The sequence below is a fragment of the Eubalaena glacialis genome, chromosome 2, assembly GCF_028564815.1.
Source record: "Eubalaena glacialis isolate mEubGla1 chromosome 2, mEubGla1.1.hap2.+ XY, whole genome shotgun sequence".
Lineage (NCBI taxonomy): Eukaryota > Metazoa > Chordata > Mammalia > Artiodactyla > Balaenidae > Eubalaena > Eubalaena glacialis.
The window spans coordinates 181,537,849-181,565,611 of NC_083717.1; the positions used below are offsets into that span (position 1 = coordinate 181,537,849).

General features: G+C 39.0%; 1 protein-coding gene across 3 annotated transcripts in view; it reads right to left on the reverse strand.

Moving 5' to 3' along the window:
- Positions 1-27,763, reverse strand: part of EFCAB11 (EF-hand calcium binding domain 11) — a 178,885-nt gene that overhangs the window by 90,987 nt on the left and 60,135 nt on the right. Inside the window, exon 6 of one of the 3 annotated variants that reach the window (XM_061182803.1) lies at positions 3,309-3,395. The exons of the other annotated variants lie outside the window; for them this stretch is intronic. Within the exon in view, the coding sequence (XP_061038786.1) occupies positions 3,362-3,395 (34 nt within the window). The 3' untranslated portion in view covers positions 3,309-3,361. Of the gene's footprint in view, positions 1-3,308; positions 3,396-27,763 lie in introns of those variants that run through there. 3 annotated transcript variants of the gene reach the window in all.

A 27,763-nucleotide genomic window follows, 5' to 3' on the forward strand; every position in this document is an offset into this window, starting at 1 on the left:
ATGCTCCTTTACATTTTTTAAAACATACCTCCAGTCCAAGCTTTTGCTTTTATGTGTGTCAACCTGGGCCGATGTATATGTATATACATAAATAAAATAAATAACCAATCTTTTCAAGATGTCCAGTGAAATTTGACTCATTGGATCACTGTAGGACATTAAACTTTCTTCTCTATAAATAGGCAGTTAACACAGGGCTTCACTTATTATTTGTTAGTTGTTCAGTAACTACATTTGCATTACAGTTCTGAATTTCGGTTGCAGGAATAGAACCCCAGGAAGGTAAACTCACAGTGTCTTGCCTAGGACCACACAGCAATTTAATGAGAGGCCAGGTTCAGACTGAGCAGCCTCGGAATTTCCCGCTACGGCTGAGTGTACTGAGTCACAGTGCTGCTCTACCTTCAGGTATATCATGGTAATTAACTTGGTATAGAGACCTCAGAAGGTTACAGTAAATACTTCGTTTTGTGGTCAGGTAATTAAATGTGTAAAGGTCCCTACCCTCTGTTTGATCATTACCTAAAGGACATTCCTATGGGGCCAGAAGTGATTTGTTGTTGTTGTAATATAGGCAGCCTTTTTACATCTCCCTCTGTAGCTGCTGAAATCTTGGCTCGCACCCAAATGCCCCACTTGGGTTTTGTTCAGGAAAGATTTCTTCCAGCTGCTTTATTTGTTGCACAATTACATGTATGAGCTTCCAGAATGTACAAGATCACAAGTCAAATGAAAGGCTTCAGCTCCCAGTTCGCATAAAGAGATAAAATTTGAAACCAAGGAAACAACAAAACATGGCTAAATGAAGGGCTAAGCAGAAACGAGACTGAATAGTATTCTTACTAAAAGGTTAGCACGTGCCAAAACTCGAAAGGAAAATGAGACACCATGGGGTAATCATAGTATCCTTGTGCTATGTTTATGGCCACACTTGCAAAGGGACTCAGACTCCCTCTTTAGCATTTACAATTTGGGGCACAGCAAGCTGATAGAAACAAAAATATATACCTGTATTTAAGCAATTATACTCCAATAAAGATGTTAAAAAATATATATATATATACCTGTATTTAAAAATAAAAACTTGCACACTCACATTCATAGCAGTATTATTCACAATAACCGAAAGGTGGAAACAACCAAGTGTCCATCAACAGATGAACAGATAATGTGTTATATACATACGATGGAATACTGTTCAGCCTTTTAAAGAAAGGAAATTCCTTTTAAATGTGGATGGCCCTTGAGGACATGATGCTAAGTGAAATAAGCCAGTCAAAAATGAGAAATACTGTATATTATGGATATGAAGTACCTCGAGTAGCCTAACTCACAGAAACAGAAAGGAGAATGGTGGTTGCCAGGGATTGGAGGGAGGGGAAATGGGAGCTTCAGTTTTGCAAAATGAGAAAGTTGTAGAAATTGCTTGTACAACAATATAAATATAGTTAATGTTATGGTACTATACACTTAAAAATGGTAAAAAATAATAATAATAAACACAACCACATATAACGGACTTCTGTTTTAAGGATTGGAAGAGTATATTTAAAAATGAACTGAGGTATCCTGGAGATTGGCCATCATTTATGTCAAGAGCCTGAGGATCAGGATAAACAGGCAGGTCCAAATGGAAAATGTAAAGTAAGGGGAGCAGGAGTCGACGGTTACTTGTGGCAGATGGAAGAGTAACTGAAGAATCTGCAGATAAAGAACTACAGGTCATAGGATGTGAGAGGAAGGTGACCTTTGGCACAAACATGGAGAGTTGGACCAAAGGAGGAAAACAAATCATCAAATGCCAAAAAAAAGTCTGGAAAATTTAAGAAGCAAAAATCGGAGGTTTCATGAATCGCAATATTGGGTCGGCCAAAAAGCCCATTTGAGTTTTTAACAGAAGAAACCGAACGGACTTTTTGGCCAACCCAATATATACTGGAAAGTATTTAGAAGTCGATGAAGTCCCAAACATCATTTGAGCTTCAAACACATCACACACGTATCCACTGTGATTAAGCCTCACAGGCTTGCTATCGGGTTGGCCAAAAAGCGCGTTTGGGTTTTTTCCACATCTTACAAAAAACCTGAACGCACTTTTTGGCCAACCCAAATATATCACAAATGGGACAACTGGCGTATGTAAAGATCAAACACAGTGAGACCTTCAGAAGATCATGCGTAAGCAGTGAAGACGCTCTTATCTGAAGCCATCTGGACCAAAAGTCAATCAGTCAATTTAAAAAAATCTGTTGAAAAGGGGAAACATGCAAAAAATGGACACACCCAGTTGTGGATGCTGGGGACCATCACATCCCCCAGCTGGAAGTGTCACCTGCTGAGAGTAGACAGGTGAGAACCTCTCGGGCTTCACTTCCAGCCAAAGGAAGTCGCCTTGCTCAAGGTGATGTCCCCCTCCACTGGGCGCTAGCCCACACCTGATGTCTGGTCAGTGCAGGAGGACAGTACGAACTGCCTCACTCTGCCACATCTCTGAAGGGTGGTCAGCACTAGAATCCCCACGCCACTGGCTGAGGCCGGAGCTTCAATTCTCCTTCTATTAGTCCTGCCTCTCTCACTCCCATCCAGGCCTGGTTCCGAGAGCGCTCGCTCCCCAACAAGCTTCCTGCGTGCAAATCTCCATCTCAGAGCCTGTCTCCCCGGAGCCCAATCTAAGACACATACATAACTTAAACGGTTAATTTTAAATTTTAAATATAAGCATGCATTCATTCTCTGATATTCTGACCTATGCCAAAGGCTTCATCTTCGAGAACCGGTCCATGGGTCAGCATGCTTTGTTCTCTTTCTTGCATAAACTACACCTAAAATTTTAGAATTACCTATTATTTCCGATTTTGGTTTCCTGAAAGTAAGAAAACTTAAAGACCACTAGAAAACAACCTAGATGTGGAATTCCCCTAGCTTTTTAAATTCCACCAATCCTTAACAGGTATCTCACCCACAGTTAATGTGACAGATTAAAACAACTTTTTAATTTAATAAACTACATATAAAATTTACCATCTTCGTTCAGTCGTATTAAGTGGTACATTCATATTGTTTCACAGCCATCACCACCATCCATCTCCAGAACTCATTTCATCTTGCAAAACTGAAACTCTGTCCCCATTAAATAATAACTCTCCATTCCCCCTTTCTCCTCAGTCCCTGGCAACCACTATTCTACTTTCTGTCTCTATGAAAATAACTATTCGAGGTACCTTGGAATTTTTTCTTTAATTTATTGAGTTACCTTTATTAAGTCTTTCCAAAATTTATTTTGTATAGAAAAAGCAGCTGTGGGTCTTCCCTGGCAGTCCAGTGGTTAGGCCTCTGCGCTTCCACTGCGGGGGGCACAGGTTCATTCCTTGGTCGAGGAACTAAGATTCCACGTGCTGCACGGCCAAAAAAATAAATACATACATACAAACGTACATGCATACAAGTTAAAAAAAAAAAAAAAGCACTGTCTTTTTGGATTGCACTTACATCCTGTTTGCTTAATGTTTAATTAAATCACCTAATTACAATTATAAGTTCAACTGGCATAAATAGGTTTGAGAACAAACAACATAGAACAGGTCTGGGGACAAATACAACTCAGACAGTTGGAGAAGTACATGAGGGCGCTGGAGAGAAGGCTCCGATTACAAGTGTTCAACATGCTGTGGGCATCCACTAGACGGCTCTGCACAGGGACTGGAAGCTTCCTTTAAGCTGCTGAACTGGTTAAGAGAGCTGCTTCTACTGTACAAAAATAGATATTGATAGCATTTATTGAGCACCTATTATGCTCCAGGCACTGTGCTAAGCATGTAACGCGCATTGTGTCACTTAATGTCCATAATCCGCGATGCAAATATTATCATCTTCATTTTATAATACCTACAGGAAACTGAGGCACAGAGAAGTACTCAAGCAATTTATCCAGAGTTGCACCACTAAGAAGTGGCAGAGCTGAGATTTTCAGGTTGGTGTGAATCCAAAGCCTGTCCCCACTCTACCTGCCACACTGGCTCTTCAAATGAATATTAAATAAAAGGTGTAACAAGAATAAAAACACAGAAGTGAGCCTTTGTTTTCTACTGGTATCACACAAAATGACAAAATATGTCACAGGTAGTTTTTTTAAGACTATAATTTAACAAACGGGATGCACTTAAATTCTCGTAAGACAGGACTGTAGGTAATACAATCTGCAATTGTTATTTGTTTATATAGGAATGATTTCAGTTAATTAAAGACAGAAGAGTTAGGCAGTATTTGTAAGGAAAGAACTGAAGTCAGACATTTTAATTATGCTATCAGATTAGCACAAAAAAGAGAATAAGCTGGAAAGTTTATAGAATATAATAAAAGCTAAGTATGTTATGTCTTAAGATAACTCTTTGGATCAAGAAAAAGAGAGAGAGACCACATCTAAAATAATTCATAGAATCAGATAATAAGTGACTAATCAAAGAGGTCTCATTACAACCATCTATATCAACACCCACATGGAAAAACCAAGCTATAGTTTTTTATTTTTTTTTGCCACACTGCACGGCATGCAGGATCTTAGTTCTCCGACCAGGGATTGAACCCATGCTCCCTGCAGTAGAAGCGTGGAGCCCTAACCACTGGACCGCAGGGCATTCCCTTTTTTTTTTTTTTTTCCCCAAGCTACAGTTTTATTAGAAGCATTTTCCCAAGAAAATAAAGCATGAATTTGTGCTTGTCTTCTAAAAAGAAAAATGAATGACAATTCAAAACAGATACAGACAACACTGAAAGCTAACCAAACCAAAAAAAAAAAAGGGAGGTATTTAAGATTGCCAAATCATGAGTAGAAGCAAGCTCCGTTCAGCAGCCTCTGGGAGACCTGGCAGAGAGATGAGCTCTCGTCATCCAGGACAATGTGGCAGCTCCCTTCTACATCTACAAGCAAGAGGTCACTCATTATTCCCCAGTCCATCCAGGATGTTGAGATATAATGATAGCTATAGAGATTCCCAGCAGAACAGCACAGCCAAGAAAGGCTGCCTGTGCCACTGGGCTCTTTTCTACACCAACAATCCATGAACCATCAACAGACACGCATCTAAGACCCAGGCTCTCTCCCAGATACCCTGACAACTCCTCTCTCATGGGGCCATCTGACCTTGATGCCCATTTCTAGACAGAACACCTTCCCTGGTTGTCCAACAGACACATCCCAAGTTGACATCATCATAAACCCCACACCTGCTCCTCCTCCTGTGTCCCCTGTCACACTGAATGGAGCCACCATTCACTCAGATTCCCAGGACGGGGCCTCGGGGCCATCCTCAACTCCTCCACCTTCCATATCCTGTCGCCATGGTGATTTACATGTAAAACATCACTTGAATGTATGTGCTCTTCCACTACTCCCTTAGTTTAGGACCTAGACTCTTGCAAGAAGGCTTCTTAGTAGTGATCAGTTTGGTCAGGGGGTCAGATACACAATCTCCTCATTTACTGAGCTCCAACTTCATATCTAAATACCATGTTTGATTCCTTTGAATCAACCAGGGTAGAATCCCTGGAAAAAATGGGAAAAGAGAGAGGAGACTTTCCCTTAGCACTTTAGGTGTGAGAAACTTTTTGCATCCCACTTAGAGATGAAAGAACATCAGGTTAACACCAAAAATTCATTTGTAGCCCAAATATAATAGGCCAGTTTATTTTCAATAGCCTTTTATTCAATCAACAAACTGTCTCCTTCTAGCAATCTCTCTTAAATCACAGTGATTCATTCCGGGTAAACACAGAGATACCCCCTAAGGAATTTCTCCCAGGTGAAATCTGTAAGGATGCTACTTGGGCCTCCCAACACAGGTGCCTCCTAGAGTCTTCCCAACACCATCCATGCTGATGAACAAAACATAGACCTGACTTTGAAACCCAAACTCTGACACTAACTGCAGGGCTTCAATCAATTTACACGATCTTATAGAGAAAAAGAAGACAATGGTATTTAGTTGTATATAAGGCTCGTTAAGTTCAACAACAAACAAAGATCAGCTAAGGGCCAGGCACTGCCTTGAGCACCTGAGATTCAAAGATGAAAGTCACAGCTCTGCCCCTTGCACTTCCAGTCTAGTGGGACAGACAGATACGAACCAAGAAGTGTGACAACATACGTGAGTGCTGGAATCAAGATGTGAGCAAGTTCCACGAAGAGGGAAGGCTGGGGATGATGGAGAAGAACTGAAAGAGAACTTATTTGAAATTATGTAAACACCTGATAGCTGGCTCACTTAAAAATGCTTTTTGGTTGTTTTTTTTTAATTAATTAATTAATTGATTAATTTTTAATTATTATTTTTTTTTAATATTAGGGTTTTTTAACATCTTTATTGGAGTATAATTGCTTTACAATGGTGTGTTAGTTTCTGCTGTATAACAAAGTGAATCAGCTATACATATACATATACCCCCTTATCTCCTCCCTCTTGCATCTCCCACCCAGAGGGGTGGGATAGGGAGGAGATTTTTTTTTTTTAACCCACATTTAAGCTTACAACTGTTACTGATGTAACCTTTTTCTTGTCTTCCTGAAAGGTCATATATAAAGTCACCAACAAAACACCTGATGGTCACTCTATTGTGAAGACACTCAAAGAGCCCTGACAAGAGGGCCTCATGCAAACAACAGACGCTAAATTGCCAGGTGTCTGAAGGAGCCACCTGGGAAGTGAATCCTCCAGCCCCAGTCAAACCTTCAGATGACTGCGGTCCTGGCCAACATCTTGAGTGTAACCTCATGAGAGGACAGGAGTCAGGACCACCTGCTAAGCCATTCCCAGATTCCTGACCCACAGGTGTTATGTGAGGCACTAAATATTAACATTTATTGCTTTAATCTGCTAAGTATCAGGGTAATTTGTTATTCAAAAATTCATAACTAAGACACAGGTCAATAGGGTATTAGTGATAAGGTTTTTGTATTCAGGACAGCATAATTTTCTTAGTTAAAAACCAATTCCATTTCTTTTCTCTGGAGCACAGAAATATGATACACACGATGGTAGGTTGTGAGACAATGCAGAGTTAATGCTGGTTCTACTTCTTTCCTTGCTTCACATCACCACCCCCCAAAGGAAACTATAGTTTAAAATACCAGAATTATATAACTAAAAGAGAGTGATGGGTTGTGACTCCTTAAAGACAATTTAAAACAAGGTATATGGCAAGGCAAGTAATAATGAAAGCAAATGACTTATCACTAGATTGTAAGAATTAAGCAAATAAAGCACCGTAGTTCTAGCCACAATTATTAGGTAACAAACTATGAGTTTTGAATTTATTAGAACTGATGATTTGGGCACTCAATCTATTTCATTTCTTTAAAAATATAATTTATTATGGGTAGTATAAATTAGTATTTAAAGTTTCGAGGTGTTATATCTGTAGCCAAAAGAAAGGGCATTTTATTCTCACTTATTATTGATCTCAAAATTAAGATTCATTTATTCACAAACATTTACTGTACACCTAATTTCTTCCAGAAATTCCCCTAGGGTTTGGGAATGAACTGATGGAAACTATAATCTGTGACCTCCAGGAACTCACAGAGGGTAGACCAGTGCTTCTCATATGAGCTTGACCTATTTTTAAATATCGATGCAAAGGCCGATTTCTAGAAACTCAAATATTGAAGGCGGGGGAGTGGGACCTGGAGATCTCCATGGTTTTACACTCATAATTGCTTCTGATGCTTGGTCCGATGGTTCTCCACCACCAGGGTGGACAATAATACAGTACAGCCCATTTACTCGATCATCAAATATTTACTGAGCACCTGATCTGTACCGTAGGTGCTGGCTGCTGGGGGCTGCGGGGTGGGTGAGGCTGTATACCAGAAAATACACAACATGAAGTTAGAAGGATAAGAGAGTCAGCCAAATGAAGGAACAGATGATGTTCCACCATTATCAGACCATCTCCAAATGTGGAATCACACCAAATGGTAGGCTTGGTGACTAAGTTAAATGATAAAGTATATTCATGGATTCTGAGATTTTTTTTATTTGAAAGAGACCTAATTGACCCAACGCCACGCAGCAAGAAGGGAACTGAATCTAGGTCCTGTGACTCCGGTTCTTACGTACTTTTTTCTTGATCGGTTCCTCTTAGGAGTAAAGCACATCTTCAAGAACCAGAACAAGAACAAAGAATATTTCTCAATTCTAAAAAGCTTGTGTTGTTACTATAGGCATACTATATCTTAGGAGCTATCAATCTGGGGCGTTTTTGAAAAGATACAATCAGTGAAGAAAAAAACAAGGTGGATGTGAAAAATGTCTTTGAAGCTATTTCAGTTGCTACTGCCAGAAAATGTTTGAATTTCAACTCTAGTAGGCATAAAATAAGCTTATAGAAAACACTGGTTTTGGAATCAGAATCAATGACCTAGAAATAAATCTCCAAGAGGGATAAGCAAAATTTTGAAAGAGTAGAATCAAAGAATATAAAACTGTTATCTCCAAATGGTTTGTAAAAATAATGTTTTGGGGTTACAGTTGGAAATAGGTACATTTTAGAGCTACAGGTGTTAATGATATACTGGAATTTTGTGACATAACACTAGTCGGCTAAGGAGTAGATTTCCTTCAAAGGGGTTTATCACTGGAAATAACTGAAAGAAGGATCTTGTCTTACAATTTCACCAATAATACAAAATCTTCTCCCTTTTCTGGGTCTTTGCCATCTGGCATCTACTCCTGCCAGTTTCCTGAGGTTACTCAAGGGTCAACATTTTGTCCTTCTCTGGTACAAAATCAAACTCAGACCTCTTATTTTTTGATGTCTCTGCTCACCCTGTCTTCCTGAAACATTGTCTTCCCTTCGTTCCCATGAAACTGTAGGTTCCTGGCTCTCCTCTGACCTCTCCTTGCTTGGCTTCCCTCCTAATCATGGGCATCCTCTCAAGGTTTTGTCTGGTCTGCTTCTCTTTCTAATCCTCCATTTATGCCAACATGGGACCATGATTCTCCCACTCACACAGGCTCCCCAGCCCCAGGAGCTAACTGGCATTGCTTTGGCATTGCTTCCCAATATCCAATCAGCTTTTGAGGCTATCAGATTCTTTCTGTGTAACATTCCTAAGACTTGACCTTCCCTTCATATGTCCATGTCCTTTTCTCTGGAACCTCGTCGATTAAGCCCTAGTCCGTTACCATGGCTTCCTGTGGACCAGCTCGCCATTCTCTGGTACATCCTGCAGCCTGAGGCCAGATGAAGATCCTTTTCATCATGCCCCTTCCTGGTCCAAGGATCAGTACATGTCTTGCTGAATCCAACCTCAGTGCCCCATACCTGGAATGACTTTCCCCTTTGTAAGCCAAATATTCTACTTTCTCCAAGATCCAACATGAAATTCCTTCTTGGATGATACCAACCTAATCCTCTTCCACAGTGAATTTTAATTTCCTCAGCAATCATATCTGGATCACTCTCTCTCACACTCGCTTTACTGCAACTAAAGGGCAGTTCTTGTAGAGATCACCATAATAGGGGGGGCCAGCAAAAGCATCTCCATGTTTGCTAAATTGAACTGAATTTACTGCAGCTCTGCCAAAATTTAATTTTAATTATATAAAGACTGAAGGAACATAGAAAGCAGATCTTGCTTCAACCATAACAGTTATTACTTCAATTTCTTAAACTATAATAACATAAATAGATACACACTAAAAGCATTTTTTTAATTAGGAAAATCAATGGAACAAAAATCTTTATATATTCTTCTTAGTTTTCTCTCCCCTGACGTTTTAGGTGATCTTATCACTAAAGATATCACAATTACAATTACAAAAGGGTCTTTCGGCATCTGAGGAGCTAAGGATGGATGACAATGAATGGGTAGACTCAAGTATGTAAAGGATGAATTGTATCCAGAAAGCTGTGGGTCAGAGAGAGATTTTCCAAATGGGAAATGAATTCTGACAGGAAGCTGCCTGCTGGGAAATGAAGGAAGGCTTTGAAAAGCTAGTAATCATGATCAAATCGTAGTTGTGTTGACCGGTCGGAAATACACATGTAGAATCTACAATGTAGAAGTTGTTCTGAGAAGAACTTAATTATGCAGAAGAGGAAGCCAAAGATCTTTTAAAATGTGATCATCCACATCATCAAACGTGTTAATATGTCACAGATAGCAGGGCTGTCTCACAAAATAACTTATGTTCAAAAGTTCTTTGCGAGGCTCATAAATCTTATCTCCTTCAAATCAAGATTAGCTCCTGACTAGGTAAAACTAGCAGGAAATTGCTTTAATAAGATAGATTGTTTAAAAAAAAAATGTGAAAATTAAAATCATACACATGTATTTATACCTAATCTCTTCTCTATTATTTCTTTCTAATCATATGTGAAATGTTGTTTTCATTCATTCACTAAACATTTATTGAGCACTGTCCAAAGCTCCAGGGATTCAATGATTCCTACCCAAAATGAACTCACAGGCCAAAGAGGGGCACTCACAGGCTCGATGGAAAGAAATGGAGAGTAAAGAACAGGAAATAACTAAAAGGGAAGAAATAACACTGAAATGGAAAATTTTATGTGTACTCCTAATTTACTAATTAGAGAATAATCCAACAAATCAATGTCAAATAAAGGCAGTGAAGAACTCTGCCAACTTGATCACAGTCAGATTCAGTTTTCTGAAATTCTCATATGTGAATGTGTCAAGCCAAGACAGCAGTGAGGAACAGTCTGGAACACTTTAAGATGCTGAAAAATAGTGACTGTGTAGGTAGAACAGTCTTTAGCACCTACAGATAAGAAATAGTTCCTACATTTATTTCACAAGAAATATAACTGTTGATACTTTTATCTTCTAGCTTGCTTTTGGCAATAGTTTCTTCATCACTATAAAAGAAATTTAGAATTATATTATTATATCATTATAAAACAATTCTAAAAGAACAATAGGGAATCATTACAGAAATTTTGGAAAACAACAAACGGTCGGAAGTGATCCATATAACCAAATCCTAACAATTCTACAGGAAACTGTAATACAACAAAGGAAATCTTGGAATCAAACAATATGCTCAATAATAATTTTAGGGAAAATGGAATAAAAGGCAACTGCAAAAGCAAAGTTACCTGGCAGCCTGGGGAGCCCTTCCCTTCCCTGCTGTATCTGAGCCTCTCCCATCCTCTGCAGGACCACCCGTCGCCCCAGCAACTGCTCTCTCTTCTGAACTGCTTATTTCATCTTACCCGGTGGAACCAGACAGTGAATAACCTGCTACTATTTATTTTCCATGTTTTCGCCTTTTTTCCCCAAATAGATCATATGCTGTTTCCTGAGGACAGGAAGTATGCCTTCTATTTCTCTGTATCCCCAGCAACTAGGAAGCACCCTGCACAGGGTAAGTGTTTGTTGATGAGGATGCATATGCTCATTTTTAATACTTATGTGAATATTAACAAAATCTAGTTGGTTACTATTTTGAAGAAAGGACCTGGGGTTAAAATCTTCTAATATTATATATTTCGCCTTATTTGGCAAGATTTCTGAAGAATTCAGTACAGCTTTAGACAAGTAAACAAGTACTTATTTAGACAAGTAAAAATGGTAAGAAATAAAACCATTCTCATTAAAAAGTGAAAATTCATTTATTCTGAATTTTGAAATCTCTTTAAACTTAGATAAAATATACAGAGAACAAAAGATTATCAAACCTTTCACTAACCAGTAACCCTTATGTGTCCTTCCCCTGTGCCAAACTCCAGTTTATAAAATCATTCTAATACATCAGTGAGGAACACTGTTTAAAAAAATTTTAATAACAGTTTTAAATAATGCATAATTATATGCGGATATATGTATATGTATAGCTGATTCACTTTGTTATAAAGCAGAAACTAACACACCATTGTAAAGCAATTATACTCCAATAAAGATGGTTAAAAAAAAAAAATAATGCATAATTGTCCTAAACAAACAGGACCCACACCTTTTTTGAATTCCACCTACCACACCCCCTACACTTAGCCTATGTAAACTTCAGACTCCCAGGTTCAAATGCCAACAGCACAGGCGTGTCAGAGACAAAACTCACTGTGTAACCTGAGAGCCAACTGCGATCAGCTACACGGAGGAAATGAGAGTTGGGATGGGGTGGGGGCGGGGGGAGGAAGCAACAGGTGATTCTGGAGCGGTGCGATCAGCGGGCTCTGGGGACCCCTGAGGGAGGAGGACACGAAAGAAAGGGTGAGCCCACAGCCCAGAAAGGCAGAGGGAAAGCTCCCCCTTCTTCTCTCTCAGCATTTTAACACTAACAGGCCCACAGGCATTAGGGCGGGGGTCACTCGCTCTAGGGATTAAAGATGCTGGTGGGCTAGCCGGGGAAACTAAGCAGCAGTTTACTACATTGTCGGGGCACCACACTCCAAGCTCCAGATTCAACTTTCCCAAACTTTAGAAACCAATCCGTTCTTAGCTGGGGACTACACTCTGTCACTTCCAAACGGGAAAACTGTGTACTAAGCCCATAGTAAGTGTGCAATAAACACCCGTTTAACTGATGGATCAACAGGGTACAATCTGATCACTGCCTCAAAGAACCTGATCCCTGGGGAGAAACTCAGAAGGACTAAACAAAAGGAAAGGTTTCTTTCTGATCATCTTCCAAGACCTGCACATAGTTTGTGAGAGTGGCCTGCGTTTCGAATTATGCATTATATTTCAACTATCACTGCGCATGAGATTGTGTGGTCCTCAGGAAGTTTATGATATGAGACATTCCTACTACAAGGAGATTTTGATTTTGCATCAAGCTCCACCAAAAGAAGGCACGCGTAAGTACATATCGAGATAAAAGTACCCCAAAGAGCTGAGGAGTGAACCGTCTCCTGTCAAACGCTTTCCTGGAAACACTACAGCTGGGGGTTCTCTTCCTGAGTCATAAACACCCAGCACTCGCCTTCCAGGTGCTGCCAGCCTGAGGCACCCTCTGGGGTAGGCTCCTCCTGCTATCTTTCTGCTGCAGTTCCTTGTTTTAAGTGCTCTGTAAATCAGATTAAAGTATTTGTTTATTTTTTCAGTAGCCGACTAAAAATAAATCTGCAAGCTAAGGATAAAGAAAGACACTTCAAACTCTGCCTTTGAAGCCCATTTCATGGCAAGTAATTGACTTCCCTCCTAGGGACCAGTTATAGATCAGGAGGAAAACAGCATTCAGAGCTTTAACGAGAATACCAGAGACTGAAACACGATTCGCACCCAGCTTACTTTCTCGTAGAAACAAAGGTGTGCATGCCCTGTCTCCTTCCCTCACGTGAAAGAACTACCATGTTTAGCAAAATAAAAATCTCTCTAAGGTGCTTGTCCCTCCTCCTCATACTTTAGGAATGTTACCTCCAGCTTTTCCAAAAATATCAACCACCCAGATACCGACGACAGGGTTTTGATAAGAAGAAAAAGTATAAGATTCACTAAAAAAGAGGGGTAACAGGATCTCGGCAAAGTGGTCTCCCTCCTGCCTGCAGGCCACAGAGCTTGCCCACTTGTCCCTACTACGTAGCTTCCTATCGCCACAACCCTGTGGCATTCTGATATCCATCAGGTAAAAAACATTCTGTATGTTCACATGACAGGGTTAGAATTAATGGATGAGATGACAAGGCTGTCACACTGCTAAAAGCATGAGCTGTAGAATCCACAAACAGACTGCATTCTGTCTGGGAGAACATGAAGTTACTGCACTTCTCTCTAAGCCCTGCTTCAATAAACAAAATGGGGGTGATGATAACAGCCACCCTGGGGTTGCTGAAAAGAGTAAATGAAACAAAGTATGAAAAGCGTTTAGTCTCCAGTAGGTGATAAAAATATTTAGCAGTAGTATGATGACAACCTAAGGGTGACCTCACAAAGAATCTAGTGTCTTAACTCTCAAGGTCAGCTAGAGAAGGGTTGGAGAGCTCCCAGAGGTCTTGTGTGGGGTTGTCAGCAAGGAGCTGCAGTCATTCTTGGGGGACACAGAAGGACAAAATTCTCCTTAGAGTTTCGCCACCTGAGAAAGGCTTGAAGAGCCCTTGCTTTTCTCTTGCCCCCTCTCTCTCTCCCTCTCTCTCTCTCTCTTTCTCTCTCAACTAGATAGAAGATAGAGTTAGGAAAGGAAAAAAGACTTCTCCATTCCCCTTGGACAGAGAAGTTGGTAGAGTACATATAATATTTCCCCAAATTTCCCAAATGCATGGGTAATGCCCTCTTAGGACTATAAATATACAAAGTGTTTACAGTCTGTTTTTAGGAATAATGAAAAAGAACAGTATCTAGAATTAGACATCGAGCTAAAAATAACTCTTAATTGGTCTTAGCTTAGGCAAATATGAGAGCACTTAATATGCAAAAATTTCATGATGTATCCACTCTCCAAGAAAGGTCAAACACTGAACCTCTCCAGTATTTCTCACACAAAGGTATAAAGATGTACCATTTTCCTGTTGCATGTGGTAGGGCTCTCAAGGGAAGACATTATCCTCTACTCTACCAAAATCCATATAGAAATCTAACAGATGCTATGTCACTCATAGCAATCCAATAATTTAAATTATAAACTAAATTTCCCTAAGCTGGTCGTAAAAATTTATTATGTAATAGTTGATACACACAAAAGAACGAATATATGTTAACAAATAGCTACATTATGAAGCTTGATAATAAAACCAAAACCTGTGAGCCCAACCCCAACTTAAGAACTAGAAAATTTCCAATATTAGTGTAGCTACCTGCGCGCTCCTTCCCGATCTCAGCCCCGTGCCTTGCCTGCAGAAGTAATCGCTTTCTTAAACTTTGAATTTATCATTCCTTTGCTTTTCAAAATATTTTTTTGCAAAGATGGATCTTCAAGGGTGTATTATTTAGTTTGGCTAAACACTGCAAAAACTTGGAGACCTTTATCTCCAAATGGATCTGAAGTTGGCGCCACAGAGCCTAGGATGTCTCAGCTGTTGCCATTCTTCCTTAATAGGCATTATGTGCCCTGCCCCTCATCTCCCAAGAGAGTCAACAGAAGTTCTAAGGATTCTCTTGGTTTGTGCCCACAGCAGTCACAAAATTTCCTTCATTCTCAGAATAGGTGTCTGTCTACACAGCTGCTGTCTGAAATGGGGAGAACTTTCTACCCACCGGATATGAATCTGTGTACTAGTCGTAACTAGTTTGTATGGAGTGGACTTGAGGCTGCCTGCCATATTGGTGGGGAAGTCCTCCTGCCTGGAGGAGAGGTAGCACAACCCAGGCATCTCTGGACAGCTCTCTGTGAATCTACTGCAACCACCTCCCTGACAGCTCTTCATCAACAAGTACCAAAGCAGAGGACCCTACGGCCTGGTTGACCATATAATTTGGACAACATATTCCCTACTAATTCCCCCGGACTTCCTTCATCTCCTGTTAAGAACCATGATTTCCTCATCATTCTTCCAGAAAGCCCCGTCACTGTCAGCATCCCATCCTTGTTGATACAACTGTTAAGAACTGTGAAGGGCCTGAGAATTCAGCCTCCTTGCAAGCTACCAAGGTAGCTCGCCACAGTTTCACGGATGCTGGCAGAAGATCCAGGTCTACTGGTTCAGAGACAAAGGACTTCATTACTCATGGCACAGAGAACAGCACGAGCATCACACATTTGCATCAGCTTCCTGTACCCCCAGATTCTACGGGGTGGTGTGGATGGGCTCGGATAGATGCCTGTGCACACAGAGGGCTGCATCACAGAAGAGGGACCTTGAGCTTAAGGAGCCCAGCATGCCTGCCTTTTGTTCTGGAAGGAGACACTAACTCCATCTTCCAAGGATGTTCACTATACAAATATCCTTGAAAAGAGACTGTGGAACAAAAAGCAGTCAGTGCCTTACTCATAAGATGTGTAGAAACAAGAGAGATCCATAGAGTTCCCATAGTCAACCATTATCTGTTACACTTCAATTAAAATTATTATTTAAAACGTTTTTAGTGGTATGATTGTTTTAAATTCTATCTTGAACCCAGAAGTGACAATCATATTTACAGAGCCTCGTGGAGAAATGTGTGACGATGTGCAGGAAAGGGTCCCCCAAAAGACACTTGTTTATTACAGTTGACAAATATGTGCTTTACAGGTTCAGGACTTCAGAGGCTTTGAGGGAATCTTTCTGACTCCGTTTGTTTTTTTTTTTTTTTTCTCTACTAAGCAAGAACAATAATTTTCCTCTGTAATATTAGCTTAGAATTTAATTAATAATTCTAAAAGACATAAAGATCTGCTGTGAGATAGAACTATAAAAATATTGAAAGTTCTAGCCACAGTCTGCATGGCCAGCAAGCTTCCTTAATATGATGTAAGCTCATCTTTACAGTGAAGCCCCTACTTTACATTATCCTACAATTTGCACCTTTTCTTCCCAAATCTGCCAGTTTTCTCATGTTACTGATGTACTGACCTCTTCTTTATATTACCCTGTAATTTATGCCTTTTCTTTAAGTCCATCACATTCCCTGCATTACTAACAGACTGACCTCCCCTTTATATTATCCTGCAATTTACACCTTTTCCTTCTGACTCCATCAGATTTCCTAATGTCACTACTAATGTACTGACAGCTCACAATGTGTACTGCATTTCTTGCAATTTGTACTCATTTTTCAGAAAAGCTGGAGGAAAGCTGCCTTGTTACTGTGTGTCTAGGGCTGAAGACCAGAGACTGCTGAGCGTGCATGCTTCACTACAGGCCTGTGGACAGGGCTCCTGACTTAGGAAGGCGATGTTAGGAAGTGATGAAAGATGATGAGCTGGGTCCTCAGTTGTTGACTAAGTATCAGTAGATGATGAAAAGGAAGATGTACATTTTATTTTATATTTTTAAATTTATTTATTTTATTTATTTATTTTTGGCTGTGTTGGGTCTTTGTTGCTGCGCGCGGGCTTTCTCTAGTTGCGGCGAGCGGGGGCTACTCTTCCTTGTGGTGTGAGGCCTTCTCATTGCGGTGCGTGGGCTTCTCATTGCGGTGGCTTCTCTTGCTGCAGAGCACGGGCTCTAGGCGCGTGGGCTTCAGTAGTTGTGGCGCGCGGGCTCAGTAGTTGTGGCGCACGGGCTTAGTTGCTCCGCGGCGTGTGAGATCTTCCCAGACCGGGGCTCGAACCCGTGTCCCCTGCATTGGCAGGTGGATTCTTAACCACTGCGCCACCAGGGAAGCCCAGAAAGATATACATTTTATCATCTGTCCTTTAAGAAAGTTTCAGGGGCTCCATAGGATGAGAAAAGTCTATCACAACTAACTTAACTTACATTTAACACATTCTTTTTCATTGAGTTCAAATGAAAGAGAGGCTTTTTCACGTGTTAACAAGTTCCCCTCAGTTTGTACTCTTGCTATTTGCCATATTTCCTCCTGGTCACCCTGAAGTAAGACTTCCTGCAGAATGTGCTACGTGGAGTCTGAAATGAATCAGAGTTGGTAAAACAAAGGGTGGTACGGTTAAGAAAAAGAAAATTCCAGATACAGGACACCGCATGTGCGAAGGCACAGAGGTGCAGGTCCAAAACCTTTAGGGAACTTCAGCTATTTCAGAGTGGCTGGAGCACAGACTGAGTAGGAAGGTGCCTGGAGCAGATAATGAGGACGTGCCACTTGAAGGAATCTAGACAATCTATATAATCGGGAGCCACTGAACAGTTTTAAGCAGGGAGAGTAATGTGCTCATATTTGAAATCAGAATAATCTCTTGGATGGTGGAATGGAGGCCACGTTAGAATGGAGATGACACTGGAGGTAGGGAAACAGATCAGGAGAGTATACAACTAGCTAGTAAGGAGATGACAAGGGCATGTGTTATGGGCTGAATTGCATCCCCCTAAAATCTCTATGCTGATGTCCTAGCTCCTAGTACTTCAGAATGTGATTCTATTTGGAGACAGGGTCTTAAGAGACAGCCATTGGTCTCAGAAGAAACCAACCCTGCTGACACCTTGATCTCAGACTTCTAGCCCCAGAATTGTGGGACAATAAATTTCTGTTGTCTAAGCCATCCCATCTGTGGCATTTGTTATGGCAGACCATGACAGCCTGGATCAAGGATGGTGAGGAGGAAAAAACCTGAGACAGACTTGGGTGGTAGAATACACAAAATCTGGTGACCAGTTGGTATAAGTGGTCAAGAAAGAAGCTGATTTAGAGGATCCTGGTATGGGTAACTGGGTAGATGGCCATATCATGGACCAAGAAAAGTAATACAAGAAAAGAGAAAGATCAGCAGTTCTGAGGTAAAAGACAACATCAAGCATTAGAACATGTGCGGTTCAGTAGGATGTGAAGACATGGGTCTGGAATTCAGAAAACAGGACTGAGATCGAGGCAGGGAACTGGAAGTCCTCCACGTGGAAGTGGAGGCTGTGAATGAAGTCTCCCATAGAAAGTATACTGGTGTAAAGGAGAATACTGGAAGGAGGATGCATCCAGTGAAGGAGATAGAAAGGGATGCATAGGTAGGACCGGACCCAGGAATGAGGATTGTCACAGACATCAGTGGAAAAGGGTGTTCAAAGAGGGAGTGGTCATCAGGGTTGAATGTTGAAAAGAAGTCAGAGACTTAAGATTATCCATTGAATCTGACAATTAGGAGCTTATTGGTGAACTCAGCAAAATTATGCAGTAGAGCTGTCAGAGGTGAGAGCTGTGCTGCACTGAGTTGACAAGTAAAGAGATTGGGGGTAAACGAAAATGGCAAGCACAGCTCACTCTTGCAAGAAGCTTGGCTAAGTTGGCGCTGGAGGTGATGCAGGGTTCAGGGTGGGTTTTATCATCATCATCAGTAGCGGTGGTGCTGGTAGTGGTGGAGGAGGAGGGGCAGGGGGGAATAGTACTACTAAGCAGGTGGTCACATCCTAAGGTCAGAGGGTGCTGGGCCTGCCTCTTTGACATGTTATTTCTTCAAGATGAAATCAAACATCATCTTTACAATGAGTTGTTTTAACTCCCATTTGGGGTGGCTGATTTGGATTAGAGTAATTTGCTGTTCAAAGTATGGTCATGGGTGCAGGCAGCCCATTGGTGGAGAATCCCTCATAGACTTCTCTGCAAGGTGAGGTACATTATATTCATTTGCTATCATGAAGGGGTAAGTTGGGTCAGGGGAAAAATAAGAGGGGGACAGGAAATCAAGAAGGAGGTGAAGAGGAACTCTATCCCCTGGCAACACCTGTCATGGCCGAAGCTAGGTGAATTCGAGTCCCTCGCTATGCATTTACTCTCCCACCAGACTGCAAGTTCCCTGCCTGCAGCAATAAGTTACCTAGAGCACCCACACAGTGCCAGGCACCTAGAAGGAGCACAATCAATTTGAAATGAGAGCTCTACCATGGCCCTACCATGTAGAGATCATGGCCCTAGAGCTAGGTCTTCATGCCCTGATGCCCAGTCCTGCTCACAAGGCAAGAAATGAGCCCAGTGAGTATCCACACCTGATGTCTACGTCCTCTCACAAGACTAGGATAGGTCAGGGAGGGATGTGTAACTGAGACGGTTAGAGACCACCTCTCCAGGTAGATCCCAAATTCTTTCTGAGTGAAATCAAGGTTACATCTAGGGAAATAGGGGAATAGAGGCCAAGAAGAGGGTTTCAAAAGGCAGAATAAAGCAAACTGGATGGGGATAACATTTAACATAGGAAATCTGAAAACAATTCAGAACCAGGTGGCTATGAAATGTTTGTTAAGGGTTTAGGGTGCACCTTATCTTATTTCATTTATAATCAGGACACCTTTCCCCACAATTTAGAATCTCTAAAATTGTGGTTGCATCTTACAATAAATGGTATCTTAGCACTGTCATAGTTTAATGGGCAGAATTTTTTTTCATTAGTGGTACATGATATGAGGGTGCCCTAGAATCAATGGTGTCTTAAACTTCATGATACGGTATTTTACTCTATGAAAGGGTATGGCAGTTGTTTTGATCTGCTGCGTTAATTAAAAGTACTCAGCTTTAGCAATGGGTAAACCGTAAGTACTATCTCAAAAAAAGAGTATCTCAAAAGGCACCCCTTCACATATTAAGTCACTGAGTAACTATTCTGAGAGCCCAACTGTGCACTTTAGTTGATCACTCCCAAAACAGCGAGCAGGAAGAACTCTAATTCACAGAAAGCTCTGTTACGCTATATCGTGAGTAACAACATTCAGGACCCAAAACTCAGGAATAAAAAGAGCCTGATTATTACCATTTTCTGTTCAATTTGTTCTACATTTGTAATTAAGTCTGTGCCTTCTCTCCAACACTGTGGAATGTTGATCACTTACTACATGGGTCAGAGGAAAAAGACCTGAGACTCTATTTCAAAAGATAGGAGGAAAATTCTAGCTTGCAGTTGGGACAGACTCTGAAGAATATTTTGAGACAGTAGTCTTTCACCAGATGAACCCTGTGGTAACTCTGGTATTATTTGGGGTTTGTAATGCTTTCAGTGTTTACAAGGTCAAATCTAAATTCATATACTGGAAATGTGTTCTATTTTCACTGCTGAATACGGGCTGCATCAATTTATTTGCTTATTTTTAAATGCGTCTTCTGGCCTTTAGAAGCTATTATTTACATAAAGGTAGTTTTGAACTTTACAAACATGTTGGATGCTACCTACTGTCTACATATTTTAAATAAGGTTAGATATGTACAAAGCAACAACCTATATCCAAAATAAGAAAATGAAAGATGGAAATCATTGCCAAACGCCTTCCTAAATCATATTTTAAAATAATCATTTTCACAGATTTGTTTTTATCATACTGAATTAAAATATACTTTCTTAAAATATTAAACCATATGAATATCTAAATCTGTTTTCAATGTTTTATACAAAGAGTATGGAGAACATTTTTTAGAGCAATCAATAGGTCTACTTTGGGCAGTTATTTCATTTAATGATTATTACCACCCAGTGTCTGTTTTTTAAAATCGACCTAAGAGACAATCTAAAAATGTGAATATTTATCTTAACCTTCTTTAAGATCTAAATTCACTTTTCATCTTGGCTTTTCTCATTTTCACCTTGTACCTGATTACTTTACAAGGCATATGTCTCTTTCTTCCTTTAATTGCTTTTTGTACCTCCTGTTTCATTTTTTACAAAATTGCTTGTTGTTAAGCAATGTGCATAACATTAGGCTATACGTTATTCCAGAACACTGTCTGCTTGGTATTATTTTCCTCTATTCCTTTACCTCATTTGAATTGACCTAAACTGTACTTTCTGCTTTCTTTTGACATTTCTTTCTGTCAAAACATGTTCCCCCATCTTCCTGTCCTTTGATCACTACTCAATAGCTATTGTATTCAATATTTAGCCCCATGCTTTTCTGTTCTCCATTGTTTTTGTTAAGCTCTGGTGGACAGGCTCATAGCATATGACTACTTTTCTTCTTAGTCTACTCTGCCTTACTTCTTTCTTTTGTATTTAAAGACATCTCTTATGAAATTTAGGTCACTTCCTATTATTTTCCTTTTATCACTTTTGCTCTTCCAGATGTTGGTTTTTTTCAGGACCATAGCACCTGTTCTGCTCTCTTCCTCATCTTACTGTAGTGATTATAATACTGACTGTGGTATAATCCTATGAAACCACTTCACTTACCCAACTTAAATTTGTTCTATTTTTCAATGAGCTACAATGCATTTAATTTATTTAGCTATGGGAAGTTGCCCAAAACAAAAAGTTCCCCCAGAAAACCAAGAAACAAAACAAAAAACCAAGCACGTCAATTACTTACATATACCATAATTTTCTTTTCCATACATGTCTGAATAAATATTTTTGAAGAAAACAAAGAGCACACTTTACCTTTACCAAACCAAGCTAACTTGTAGCCTAACTTGTACTGCTGGGCTCATATAGTTTCTTGTTCCTATTATTATTCTTGAAAACAATGATTTCTAAGTAGAGTGTGGACGGGTTTATGACACAGGATTACCTGATATTCAGCTTGACTTACTCTGGTCATAACCTTATAAGGTCTTGCTTTTCTAATTTTAAAAAGAAAAAAGTGATGATTCTTCGCCTATTAGAACACAGGGATGTTACAGAGTTACAGAATAAGTTTAAGCAAGATTCATTATGGATAAACTCTCTGGAACAAAGTTGTTCTATCAGAAATGTCAGAGATGTGTATGGGTACACATGTTAATATTAGTATATCCTCTTCACATCTGGCCTACTAATACTTTTCAAGTTCTATTTAATCTAAACTTTGCAGGTATACCCTTCTTAATATTTATTTGTATGACTCCTTTCTCTTGAATACTGGACTGCACTGTCAAATGAAAGGGCTCAAATTAATTGACCTCATAGTCAAAGGTTCTTACCATATTTCAAATCGATCCTAAACTGAAAATTTGCTGCCATTATTTTTATTTTTTGAAGGTGGTTTATAATAAGTTGAAAAATAAGAGTAGAAACTAAATAATAAACCGGAAAAAAATGTTAATCACTTAAAACAAATGATAAAAACATGCCAGCTATGTCTGTCTATAAACTCTATGGCTCATTGAGAGGCAGCTAGTGTAGTTGTTAAGAGTATAGGCTTTGGAGTCAATTGGCTTGGTTCTCTTGACTATTTCATTAAAATGAAAGCTAATAAAACTTATGGAGCAGTAGAACATAGTGGCTAAGAAGGTAAGCTTGAAAATTTATAAGGAAATGCACTGAGTTAAGGACAGTCAAGTTAATTTTGAAGAAATTACAAAGCTCTAGGACTTATACTACTAGATATCAAGACTTATTATAAAGCCACATAATTAAGAGAGTGTGGTATTGGCACAAGGATAGACAAATAGATCAAGGCAAAATAACAGAGATGGGAACATATGTATATGTATAACTGATTCACTTTGTTATAAAGCAGAAACTAACATGCCATTGTAAAGCAATTATACTCCAATAAAGATGTTAAAAAAAAAAACAGAGAGTTGATATTACAGTCTCTCAAGTCTGAAGTCAGTCTAGAGGCAGAATTCCTTCCTCCTCAGGGAATCTCAGTCTTTTTTTTTTTTTTTAATGGCCTTTAACTGATTAGATGAGGCCCACCCACATTAGGAAGGGTCCTCTGCTTTACTCAAAGTCTACTGATTTAAATGTTAATCACATCTTAAAAACATCTTCACAGCAACATCTAGACTGGTGTCTGATGAAAAACTGGATACCACAGCCGAGCCAGGGTCACACATAAAACTAACCATCACACTTGCATAGGCAAAGAATAAGATAAGGCCAAAAAAAGCATGAATCATAAAAAATTGATAAATTGGACTTCATCAAAATAAAGAATTTCTGTCTTTAAAAGCAAATGTTAAGAAAATGAAAATGAAAGTCACAGACTGGGACCTGTATCTGGAATATACAGAAATCTCTTACAACTCAGTAGTTTAAAAAAAATAAAGTAAAATATAAGCAAAAGATTTCAACATACCTACTTCATTACAAAGGTGTGGATGGCGAACAGAACAGGAAACAATTGTTTAAGTCATTAGTCATTAGGGAAGTACAGATTAAAATCACAATGAGATACCACTATACACCTATTAGAAATGGGTAAAAACAAAAACAAAATAAAAAATTAATAATACCCAGTGCTAGTAACAATGGACAGCAAATGGCAGTCTCATATTCTGCTAGCGGGAATGCAAAACAGTAAAGTCGATTCAGAAAAAGTTTCCCAGTTTCTTTATAAAATTAAAACATACACCTACCATGTGGCTCAGAAATCACACTTATTAACTCAAAAGAAATGAGGATAAATATCCAAACAAAAACCTGAACACAAATGTTTATATAGCAGTGTCATGCATAATCACTCCAACTGGAAACAACCCAGTGTCCATTAACTGGTGAACAGATAAACTCGTACATCTGTACAACAGAATGTGACTCAGCATTTAAAAGGAATTAACCCCTGATGTGTGCAACGGCATGGATGAATTTCATATGCATTATGTAAAGGGAAAGAAGCCTGAGACAAAAAATTACAAACTGTATGATTCCATTTACATGGCATTCTGGAAAAGGCAATAACATAGGGGCAAATCATCATCATCATCATCATTGTCAGTAGTGCCAGAGACTGGGAGTATAGGGAGGGAACCGAAAGGGATAGAAATATTTTATATGTCGTTTATGGTGCTGGTTACACAACTGTATACATGTGTCAAAACCCATATGACTATGATACAACTATTAATGGACAATTCTACAGTCTGTAAACTATACCTTAATAAACCTGACTTTACAATATTGGCAGTGAAAGCCAAAAAGATGAAAAAAACATCACATTAGGATGAAACTTAGTGGGGAAACAAAAACTGAAATATGAGTTCAAAAAGAAAGGATGTAAAATTTCAAATTGGTAAAGAACTTTTTCACATAATTTTAAATGTTTGTTCACACATTTTTGAAAGAAAAATAACGACTGTCAAATCACTGTGGTATGTAAGTTCCACCTGATACACTTAAGAGTGACATAACAGCTTTATTTTTAAATGTCAGTGTTTATAATACACTGGAAATTTTATGCTTTGCAACCATTAAACTTACTTTGAAAAGTTTTAGCTATCATTCTAAAAATGCACAAGGAAATGCATAGTTTTTAAGAATCCTTTTAGAGAAATACAAAGACTCCTGCTCTAGAAGATAGCTTCCCCCAAACTGCCACAGATGGTTTGCACGTGAGGCAAGATACTGAGCTCCAAAGTCTCTTGGGCAGGCAGGCTGTTTGCCTTGAGCTAAAAGCAACTTGTCTGTTTACCTAATGTGCTTTTATAAATACTCTCATTGTCTCTGAATGTAATAAGGTGAAAGAGATTGTAAGACACTGTCCTAGAGAAATTCTTGCATATGAGTACAGATGGAAAGATACAAGAAAACCTACTGCACAGTTAACTGAAATACTGAATAACTGAACAACTTAAATGTCCATCCACAAGCAAATGGATAAATAAAATGCAGAATTACCTTTCAGTGAGATTTTTATGTAGCAGTGACAACGAATGAGCTACAAGAGCTCTATGTATCATTATGATGAATCTCAAAAACTTAATGTTGAGTGAAAAAAATCAAGGTCATGATTACATACAGTATGACACCATGTACAAAACATTTGAAAACATGCAAAACAAGATAACGGATTGTTTGTGAATAAATATCTATGCAGTCATACTAAAACATGCACAAGATTGATAAATACCAAAATATAGATCATATGGTTCTCTCCAGAGAGAAAGGGTAAGAAATCAGGGAAGGATGCATAGGGGTTTTCAACTCTTTGTGTAATATTTTATTTCTTAAAAAATCTGAAATAAATATGGCAAATGTTAAGACTGAAGAAAGCTAAGTAGCTGAAATGCAAGTGTTACATTATATTACTATCTATGCTTTTCTGTGTTTAAAATATTTCCAATAGACACAAAAAAATGAAGTATGTATTTGGTATCCTAAAATTTGGCAGGAGTTCTGGTTTATTGTAGATGTCGTGATTTATAACAGATACAAAATCTTCAGAGTCTGAAGAATCAGAAAACTTGATCAAGCCTAGAGATTAAATATACACGTTATTAACTTTTTAGTTAGCTAATTACTGGAAACTAAACTCAAGGCCAGTCTGGACATCCTCCTCAAGTTCTAAGAAACTTAAAGAAAATCTGATGCACTTGAATTGGTAAAGATCGAATATTATATCTAACATAAATAACTTACTTTTCTGTAGTCTTTAATAAATGAATTCATTGATTCATCCGACAAGAACTGAATGACCATGTGCTCTGTGCTAACTTGAATATCCAGAGGAATCAAGACAGAACAGACGCATCGCTGCTCTCATGGAACTTTAGAGTCAAGTGTAAGAAACAGACAGTAAGCAAACAAAGAAAAAAGATCATCTCAGAGATTGGTTAAGTGCCATAAATGATATAAAACTGGGTAGTAGAGATTTATTGTTGGGGGGAAGGAGGGATAAGGTGAAGCCACTTTGGATACAATAGGCCTCTCTGATGACGCAATGTTTAAACAGGGAACCATAGTGCAAAGACCCAGAATAGAAGGTAGCAAATGTCTTGAACAACCAGATGTGTGGGACCGCATAAGCATAACAAATTAGACGTAAGCTTTACCAAGCTTATAGAAATACAAGGACATTTATCCTCAGGTAGTAGTTTAAAAGTTTTACAATTTTTTTAAAACAGTTAAAACTAGAAATACCTTGTTTCCTATCCAGGAGCACTTTAAGTATCACACCTCAGTCATCTAGCTTGACTTCTTATCTGGTATTTCAGTAAAAATAGTACTTTGGTATTATACTGAAATAAAATAACACTGAGAATAAAATAACAAGGAATCCTCAAGGTACTTTCTGAATGACGCCAGTAAAAATCAACCTTTTTCTAACATATGTACCAACCATTTAGAAAAGACAACAGACTGTAAATATATTCTTGGGAACAGATGTTATGGAATAAAGCAAGCAAGCTAAGGCAGGGATCAAAAAAGCAGGTGACTATGAACAGTAAAATAATATTACAGTAAGACATTAAACATCTGTATCATATTTCAGCACATGTGTTAATACTCAAACTTTTCTTGAAGCTATAATGTATTTTCTTGGGAATAGATATAGTGAACAGTGGATCTCTTCACTTCAATCAGAAAAAAATAATCTAAAGTAGACTTACAGAGAGGCAAGCTCTATCAGCTATATTAGTTATCAGCTATATCCCAGATGGCCATCTAGGGATATTTAAAGACTATTACCTACGTCATTGTCTAATATACTGAGGTAGACAATGTGGTTAACACAATGAGAATTACAAGGGAGGAAATAAAACAGAAAATGCTGTCCTGTCTTTGTTCATAAACCATGATGCAGTGATACCGTCCCTGTTTGCAGTTCTAATTGCTACATCTCAGAAGATGCCAAAAGGAGGTATAGAAAGAATAGTGGAACTAAAATTAGTGGTCAAGAACCAGACAAGCCTTCTGTAGGAAGATGGAAAAACAAAAACAAAAAGAATTCAGATCCTCTAATCCAGAAACACAAAGGCTGAGGAAAGCCTATGAGATCAGGAAAGGTTTGCATATGATAATTAGAGTGATTTTCCAAATCTGAAAATTAAGAGCCATGAAACAACACTGAAGATTAAAAGAGGTCATATGGACACAATTTCTTTGAATCATAGCTGTATGGAAATGTATAAAACATCTTATCCATGAGGTGGAACAAAATGAAAATAATTTTTAAAAATCAATAAAGTGTTTGATAAATCATGGATTCTGAAGCCTGCATTTGAATCCTGACTTTCTACTTATTAGCTGTGCAACACTGGACAAGTTTCTTAACCTCTCTGTGTCTCAGTTCCTCATCTAAGAAATGGTCGTTGTGAGGATGAAATGAATAAAGAACAGTGTTTGACACATAGTAAATGCTTTAAAAACTTTAGTCATGACTCCATGTGCAGAAAAGAGTTAACATAGCTGTCCTGATGGCCATACTGCTTACAAGGATGGCCCTTGGCTGGCCTCCCACCAACATTAAGTCATAAGAGTGGATCACTGTGCTGAAAACTCTTTGTGCAACAATATGGTTTATGCTGAACCCGCTTTCCTTCTGGGAGTCTGGAATTTTGGTACATGCCAGGCAGAGAATGCCTACGTGATCATCCCACAATAAAAATTCTGGGTGCTGAGTCTCTAATGAGCTTCCTTGGTTGGCAACATTTCACACATGA